At 49.4% G+C, this 9235-nt stretch overlaps 1 protein-coding gene across 1 annotated transcript in view; it reads left to right on the top strand.

The window, feature by feature from the left end:
• Nucleotides 1–1245, top strand: part of LOC107123987 — a 33474-nt gene extending 32229 nt beyond the window's left edge. The window contains exon 5 of the mRNA XM_015427358.1: nucleotides 756–1245. Within this exon, the coding sequence (XP_015282844.1) occupies nucleotides 756–926 (171 nt within the window). The 3' untranslated portion in view covers nucleotides 927–1245. The remainder of the gene's footprint in view (nucleotides 1–755) is intronic.
• Nucleotides 1246–9235: the final 7990 nt, after the last annotated feature.

The following is a 9235-nucleotide window of genomic DNA, read 5'->3' as shown; positions in this document are numbered from 1 at the left end:
TTGCTTGTGTGTTCCTGTTGCTTCCGTGTGTGTGTGTTCCATGTGTGTTTTGCTCCCTCTAGTGGTTGATTGAATATTACACCACAATGTGTCCAGGATATGCCACTGCGGATTTCAAATGCAGGTTTTTACGCGGGACATAAAGCAATGTAATATTGAAGGGACCACTAGAGGGAGCAAAACACTTGTGGAACAGAAACACCCCCCCTCCCCAAGCAACAGGAACACACAAGCGAGGGAAAACTGAATGCGGAAAAGTCTTTACATGGCCTATAAGAGCCTGCACTCAAAGAGTACTATGAGAAGCCTCTCCAAGACTTTGGAGTCAGTTTGGTGTCGTGGCTAAGTGTGCGGACTCTAATCTGGGAGAACCGGGTCTTCCGATATCTTGTGAGTAATGATATATGTCTGAGAGAGAGAGAGAGAGAGAGAGAGAGAGAGAGAGAGAGAGAGAACCAAGAAAGCAAAGTTAAGTGTGCGGACTCTAATCTGGGAGAACTGGGTTTGATTCCCCACTCCTCCACTTGCACCTGCTGATCTGACCTTGGGTCAGTCACAAGCTCTGGCACAGCTGTTCCTGAAAGAGCAGTTTGTGTCAGAGCTCTCTCAGCCCCACCCACCTCACAGGGTGTCTGCTGTGGGGAGGGGAAGAGAAAGGAGTTTGTAAGCCGCTCTGAGACACCTTTGGGTGGTATCAGTCCAATCTCTTCTTCTCTTCTTCTTCTCTAATCAACACTCTCTCCATCTCCCAGCAGGTCTCCCCAACAAAGCAGAGCAACAAGGAGACTCCCAGTTCTTCCCACTCACAGCGGTTTTATGCGTGGACCCCTGGCTCTGCAGGGCCTTCAGCCCGACTCGGTGGACAAGCGTCTCGGCAGGAGAGCAGCCAGGAGGCAGAAGACCACAGTCCCTACCCCAGCAACTGATGATCCATGCTCTTGCCCGGGAAGAGCCCCTCTGCATCCCTGTAGCCTTGACTTCCTGCCGCCAGACCCCAGAGTTCCGCCTGCCAGACCTTTCCCCTTTTATATTCCGCCTGCCTTCCCTTTTCCTTCTCCTAACTCTGTGCCCTCCTTTTGCAGCCCCACACGCATGGAGCTGCCTTCCACTGAATCAGACCCTTGCTCTGTCAGGGTCAGTCGTGTCTGCTCACTCAGACGATCGGTTGGCTCTATAGCGACTCAGGCAGACGTCTTTCCCATGACCCCACTACCTGATCCTTTTAATAATGCTGGGGATTGAACCTGGGACCTTTGGCGTGCAAGGCAGATGCTCCACCACTGAGCCAAGGTCCCTCCCCCTGTAAATGAGAACCAAAGTTGTGCCTTAAATTCAGGCCCGTTGGTTCCAAAGCTCCACCTGGCTCAGCATTTTGTTTCCAGCCAAGGACATAACGGATGTCTCAGGGCGTTCACCAGCAGGGCAATGCGGGTCGTAGTTTCCCCCAGTTCTTTGTCATCTGGTACTCCAGCGTCTGCTGCCCCTGTACATGGAGTTTCCAGTTGCTAAGACTGATAGGATTTTTTCCCTTCTGTCTAATCCTCTCTAAAGGATCGTAGAGGAGTATACAAGAAAATTGCTTGTTGTTGATCACATACCTTTTTCCCAATCGACCCTTCCATACACTCAGTGGGGTGGTATTCAGAGCAGCTTCCGATCCCACTCCCCCTACCTCCAATCCATCTTTGCTTTGAATGGTGACTCCAGAGGCTGTGTTTGGATTATGCTTATTCCAAGGGGGCGGATGCCCTCCTCTTGTGGAGCCAAAATGCACAGTCCGCATACATACCCATTCCAGGCCGTCTATTCATACAGATAGATCCTGAAGCAGTACAACAAATGTAGAGTCCAGCGGCACCTTTAAGGCCAACAAAGGTTATTTAAGGTATGAGCTTTCGTGTGCAAAGCACCCTTTATATAATACATTAGAATGGCAGGCGAGGTTCAGACTTATAGCCAGAGAAGGTTTCATTCATTCATACAGGTGACTGGGATAGCCTCAGGGAGCGCCGATTTCCTGCAGCCATCCTGGAGAGAACTTTCCAGAAGCTGACTGGTAGCTTCTGTGCCATACCCAGGGGCTGAGACAATGTTCCCTCTAAGCGGTGGAGTCTTGTGAACAAAAATTCTACTTTGTGAGCTACTGGCATTCAAGTTGTGAGCGAGCAGTTTGGCTACTGCATAAATTAGTCTGCTCTGGAGCCATCCTTCCTGAGCGAAGATGAAAATCTGTGAGCCGGAGGCTAAAAAACTGTGGCCTAGCTCACACTAACTCAGCTTAGAGGGAACACTGGCTGAGGATATGATTTGTGGACAAATTTTCAATCCTCGTAATTATGACTCTTCTATAGCAACGGAGTCACGGTGTGTGAAAATATTTAGAATCAAAGCGATAGGGTTGCCACAACTTGCCAGACAGGTCCCCTCTGGCCACCAGAGGGGGCAGGAAGCAGGGTTGCCAGCTCCAGGTCAGGAAATTTCTGGAGATTTGGGGGTGGAGCCTGAAGAGGACGGGGACCTCAGTGATGTATCATACCCATTGTCTCCTGGGGAACTGATCTCCGTTGTCTGGAGATGAGCTGTGATTCTGGGAGTTCCTAGAGGCTGGCATCCCTATCTTGCGAGTACATTTATCCCGAGAGCTCTCTCTGGCTCTCACTACCACTCCATTGAATTATTATTTTTTTGCCGCACCTACAAGCATTGAGAAGCTGTGATGTTGGCATTCAGGACTCAGTGGCTCAGAGTACTTTCAGACATGACCAGTGTGTAATGTGAATTGGCCCGCGTGCTCATTTGCATTACAATGGTCCCACTGTCTCTTCTACATTGACAATAATCAGTGCAAAAGCTTTTTAAGCACAGAGGATGATAACACTCTCTCAAGACAGACATGTTCACGCATAATGTAAAGAATTCTCACTGCGGTTGGATATGTGATGTGAATGGAAAACCTATATTGGCCAGGATATTTATTGGCATCACAAATGTCTCTCTTCCCACAATGAGCAGCCATCAGTTTTAGCTTAAATAGCTCAAGAACGATGCAAAGGGATATGAGCTTCACATGTGAACGGACTCAATAAGCACTGGTTCAAATGTTACCTAAAGTAAGGGGGGGAGAAGAAGGGTTTCTGATGAGAGGCGTTAAGTGGTTCTTGCAAATCTTGACCATACTGAGGTGTTTGTGAATTCCAGAAATCCTTTGGAACTCACGGCCATTCCTGCAGGTGCCTCCACAACCGCAGTGAAATGAGGAAAACCCAAACAGGCTCTCGCTGCCTGCAATGGCCGTAACTGGAAATGAGTACTGAAAAGCAGGGAAACCTATTCACGCCCCCCAGAGCAGAGATATTTCAGACAACAAGGCTAAAATGACTGTGGCACTTTCTGTTCTGGTTTTGCTGGGGCCAATATAGATGTAACTTCCCGACAGGATGCAGGAAAGGGGAAATTGTGGCTTGATCTTGGGAGGGTTCACCGAGAGAGGAAGAGAGGGAGGTGAACTTTTTTGGTCTACAAGCAAAAAATGTAGTCCTTCCTGAGCGGGGCTCACTCAGCCTTGAACTGGAGGGGAAGGGAATTTCATATTGTTCTATATGTTTAACTCAAGAGTGTCAATAAAAGTAGCATTGAACTGTGTGTATCTGCAGTTAGGTTTGTACCTGCCAATATCTCTTTTTTGGCCTCAAAAGCGCCATCAGGTGGTCGTGGTTGGTAAAGGGGTCTTTCAGCTTTTTAAACACAAACAGGTGCCAGTGTGTGTTTGCAGTGAAGTTGGTAGGCTTTCTGGCACATTCATATGTTCATTTATCTTTGGCTCACAAACCGTGAATTCAAATCCAAATAGATACAGGTGGGTAGCCGTGTTTGTCTGTAGCAACACAATAAAGTCTGAGTCCAGTGGCACCTTTCAGACCCATGAAGTTTAATTCTGGGTATAAGCTTTTGTGTGCATGCCCACTTCATCAAATACTCTGTGTGCTTGCGCCAATAAGACAGGATTACTACGGTTGGGCACCTCTACAACAGATAACCCCCTGCCAAGGCAAGCCCCCTCTCTCAACAAATAACCACCAATGCAATCTCTTCCTCCCCACCTTCTGTCTCAATAGTGACCCCTTATCTCTGCAATTCCATTACATCACAGTACTTCAGCCAATAGCAAAAGGGAAGCAGCCTGCAGTGCTTTTCAGGGTTTTGACTTCTCTATAAGTTCCCGTAACTTTTCCGGGCGCAAACTGGCAAAAAAAACACCTAGCGTTCCAGCGAAGTTCCATGCTCCACTATTCATTTCTCTCTGACCACATCCTAAAACATGCGTTTGCTAAGTCAGCTATTATGCTGTACAAATCGGGGAACCTTCAGAAATTGCTGAGTGAATAACAGAGACACACACACACCCTGTTGTGCCCCGATACTGCAATAGTGTAACACTGCTAGGCTTTGGGACCGAATGACTAACCTCCTGTTCACCTCGCCGCCGCCCCCATGCCCCAGCAGTCTAGGGCTAGAGATTAATTGCCTGACTCTTGATATCTAGTGCTAAGAGAGTCAGAAGCTACTGTTCAGCCCAGAATGAGAATGGTAACCTTTTCTGTCCTGTGCTGTAGGGGGGTGGAATGCCTCATGGCCCAGATTCCCCTGTGCTGGGCTAAAGTAAACAGTGTCTTTGTTCCCCTTTACTCAACAGAAAGAAAAGAGAGGCGTCCAGAAAAGATGTTTTACTTCCAGGGCATTCAAGATGAACAATGCAAAAATAAAAATAGACAAGCTGCTCAAAAGCAGTCCATCTGTGCAGTCAACAGATATGGAGATTCTAGAAGGCAGTTAATGCCAAGGGGAGGGCTGTGGCTCAGTGGCAGATCCTCTGCTTGGCATGCAGAAGGTCCCAGGTTCAATCCCTGGTGTCTCCAGTTAAAAAGGACCAGGCAGTAGGTGATGGGCGAGGCCTCAGCCTGAGATTCTGGACAGCCGCTGCCAGTCTGAGTAGACAATACTGATGTTGGTTGGACCAATGGTCTGATCCAGTAGAAGGCACCTTCACATGTTCAAATATTCAAAAGTCTTCCTTCAAGCCCCTAGAGGAGGTTCCTCTTGCCTTTCTGGTGCCCTTCAAAAGCTGACGCCCAAGGCAATCACCCAGCGTTGCCTAGTGACCAGGCTGGCCCTGTGTATCCCCAAACCCTAAGATCAACACCCTATTACAGGATGCTATAACATGCTAGAGCTTTGTCCCCGTTTTGGGGGGAGGGGGCAATTAATTAGGATGGAAGGGATTGCATTTCCTAATTTATCCCTGTGGAGAACACCCCCCCCAACCAGTGTTCCCCCTAAGCTGAGTTAGTGTGAGCTAGCCCACAGTTTCTTAGCCTCTGGCTCACACATTTTTGTCTTAGCTCAGGAAGGATGGCTCCAGAGCAAACTAATTAATGCAGTAGCTGAATCACTCACTCACAACTTTAATGCCAGTAGCTCGCAAAGTAGAAATTTTGCTCACAAGACTCCACAGCTTAGAGGGAACATTGCCCCCAACTCTGAGTTTTAAAAGTGTGGGGTTCCCCCCCACCCCGGAAGCGGCAGGGAGCCAGTTCAATTGCCTGCTAGATTACATCTAGACAGATGCTAGTGGACTTGGTGGGAAAGCCAACTAAGGAGTTTGGTGCTAGGAAGTCTCCAGGCGATTCCTGGAGATTTCCCAGAATGCCTTCCAGGAGGGCTCCCAGGATGCACCTGTGACGTGGGAGGACTGGGTAAAGGGGGGGGGAGGGAGTGATGTAAAGTGGGTGGAGACAGGGGGTTAAGAAAACTTCCTTGCAAGGGGGAGGGTCCCTCTCTTTCTTGGAATGCTGCGCTTAAGACAACTTGGAGCTCTGGTCTACAAGCAGGCAGCCATCTTGTTCTGACCACGCGGTCTCCCAGGTAATTGGAATTCACTGCCACAGGAAGTGGTGGCAGCTACAAGCATGGACGGCTTCAAAAGGGAATTAGATAAGCATATGGAGCAGAGGTCCATCAGTGGCTATTAGCCACAAGGTATAGATAGGGACTCTGGGGCAAGTGATGCTCTGTCATCTTGGTGCTTGGGGGGGGTCAACAGTGGGAGGGCTTCTAATGTCCTGGCCCCACTGGTGGACCTCCTGATGGCACTGGTATTTCTGGCCACTGTGGGATACAGAGTGTTGGACTGGATGGGCCTTTGGCCTGATCCAACATTGGCATCTCTTATGTTCTTATGTTCTTATGTAATGGGACGTAGGTAGGAACCTTGTAACTTTTTAAAGATCATGATTTTAACTTCATTTAGGGTATGTAGGAGAGGGAAAGGGGATTGCGTTTATGATCAATTTTCCTTTGAAATCTGTTTGTTGATCTAGGGTTGTGCTTAAGGATGCTGGTAAATATTTTCTTTTCAATAAAACTTTTTTGACATTGGAGTCTGGTTCTCAGTCTCTGTACCACCTGGGTCCCCCACCATCTTGGACACGTTAGTGCAAGAGGGGCCCCTGGGTTGGGAGGAACGCAGTCTGTGTGCATGTAACTATGTCTCCAGGGGAGCCCCCAAATTGTAATTGGTCCCCATGGTAACCAGGCTCTGGGTAATGGAGGACGTAGAGGCAGGACCTCAGGTTGAGAATGGGAGCTTGTCCATCCTTGCAGGGAGTCCGGGTTGGTTCCTGCGGGAACTCGCCGGTACGAAGCTCCGCCAGTCAGAAGCCCAGGGGGCGGGGACATAAGGCCCGCCCCCTGCTCCCAGCAGCCACCAGTCGGACCAAGGAGCAAGCCGCAGGGAGGTAAGGTCCCTGCAGAGCCTTCCGTCGCCTGCCGAGGCACCCCCCCCCTTTCAGGCCCCACTTGGCTTTTTTAAAAAAAACACCTCTTTAGCTGAGGGATGGGAGCTGCGGTGGCTCAAGTGGTTAAGACGCTGAACTGCAGGCTGTGGAAGGTCAGTTGGGAAAGGATTTTTTGTTTTTGCGGCCGGGGGGGGGGGGGCGGAGGGAAGCTCTCCTACTCCAGAAGCTCCTTGTCTTGGCGCAAGAGGCGTTTGTCTTGTGTGCTGGACTCTGTGCCCGTGGGTTGCTTTGTGTGCTGCTGCAAGGCCCCGGTGTCCAGAAAGAAGGCCTTCAGTTGTTACGTTGCCGAACTGCAGAACTGGGTGGATGGAAAAGAGGAGGCTCAAAGATCCTCCTTCCTGCCTTGTATCGGCAGTGGCGGCCAGGCGGCCGCTTCTGGGAAGTTTGCAATCAGACCTCTCCCTGGATTTGTTCCCAGCATATTGGGCGCATGCACACTGGGCCTGCTCTGCACCTTAGCTAATTTAGGTAAAGGTAAAGGTTCCCTTGCTCGAAAGCCAGTCGAATCCGACTCTAGGGTTGCGGTGCTCATCTCCGTTTCCAAGCCAAAGAGCCAGCGCTGTCCGAAGACATTTCCGTGGTCATGTGGCCGGCATGACTAAACACCAAGGCGCACGGAACGCTGTTACCTTCCCACCAAAGTGGTACCTATTTATCTACTTGCAATTTCTTGCTTTGCTTTCGAACTGCTAGGTTGGCAGGAGCTGGAACTAGAGACAGGAGCTCACTCCATCATGGGGCACCCGGGTCTCGAACTGCTGAACTACTGACCTTCTACAGCCTGCAGTTCAGCGTCTTAACCACTTGAGCCACCGCAGCTCCTTAGCTAATACCTGCTGTTAAACCTGTCCTTTCTCCTACGGGAATCCTGGGAGCTGTAGTTTTTTTTTGAGGGGCTTTCTGTTTGTAATTCATCCTGCTTCTGAACGGAACTGACCGATACTACTTGGAAGTGCGCCCAGGAATTGCCACGGCGCCAAAACGCCTCTGCTTGACTTGTGGCAGGGGGATATTACTCTTTGTCTGTTTAATTGACACTGGCTGCCGGCAATGCTCCCTCTAAGCTGTGAAGTCCTGTGAGCAAAGATCCTACTTTGTGAGCTACAAGCATTAAAGTTGTGAGCGAGCGATTTGGCTGCGGCATCAATTAGTTTGCTCTGGAGCCCTCCTTCCTGAGCGGAGACCAAACTGTGTGAGCCGGAGGCTAAAAAACGGTGAGCTGGCTCACACTCACTCAGCTTAGAGGGAACACTGGTTCCATGTTATGTGTGTACGTAGCCCCAAATCCACCATTATAACAAAAGGCAAGCTTGTTGACTGGAGTCTTTGGCAGCTTCGCACTCTGATTTTGGTACATGCGCAATGCTAGCAACATATCGTGCCTGAGTTCCCCAGTATTTCAATTTGTTCCCTGATAGTTGTGAGGAGACGCACCATCTGGCATCCAATAATACCCTGTCCTTTCACACAGGGCTTCGGAGAATCTCCAAGACGAGCAAAGGTCTCAGTCCTGGCTGGTCAGTCCCCGCGATCTGTAAGAGGGACAAAGCCCAAGGTCTGCAGAGGGTTCCAGGTTCAAATCCTGGCATTTCCAGTTAAAGGATCTCTGGCTGTAGGCACTGCGGGAAGAGTTTTTCTCTGAGATCCTGGAGAGAGCAGCTGATGATACTGAGTTTGACGCTCCAGTAGTCTGAATCAGTACGAGGCGGTTTCACATGCCACCGCCTGATTTCTTAAGAGCAACACGACTGCGGGGTTATTTAGTGCAATCCGACTCATGTCTCCCGGGCAAGCAAGCATTCCCATCAGTGCCATACCTTCTCTAGAAACTGTTCTGGTCTCCCCTCCTCTTGTACAGGTTGGGAGGCTTCGTTCCCAAGGTGTTTTCTGTTTGGACAGTCTTGAGTCTCTTCCTGGACTACCGGCCCCGAAGTTCTCTTGTAGTCGCCCACACCGCCGGCTCCTCCTTCGCTTTCCGTGCTGTGATAGGAGTCCATCTCTGCACATTTCTCCTTATACTGGTGAACGTTGCCCGCAAACGTCTCACAGCGGTTTCCTGGGAGTTCTGACTAACGTAGACTACGATGATGTCGCCTTTAAAATTCATGACTTGTCCGCTTGAAATGAATGTAGAGTTACCGTTTCCAGTCACATTTCCTAGAGGGTGTGAAGGAGAAAGAGAAGCACAATATATCTCTGTGTCATTTTTTTTTAAAAAAACAGTGCTTGTAAAGAAGTAAAGAAAGAGGGTAGCACCTAGAGATGTAAAATTTCCGGAAATTTTGAAGCTCAGAAAACCCCCCAGTTTTTCCCCAGTTTTTTTCAGGGGGAAATGGAAATTTTCGGAAAAATCGGAAAAAAAAATAGCATTTCTTTTGTCT

This window comes from Gekko japonicus, unplaced genomic scaffold (assembly GCF_001447785.1).
Source record: "Gekko japonicus isolate JY-2015 unplaced genomic scaffold, Gekko_japonicus_V1.1 scaffold1919, whole genome shotgun sequence".
Classification (NCBI taxonomy): domain Eukaryota; kingdom Metazoa; phylum Chordata; class Lepidosauria; order Squamata; family Gekkonidae; genus Gekko; species Gekko japonicus.
Note: the sequence above shows the minus strand (reverse complement) of the source record. Positions and strands in the feature narration are given on the sequence as shown.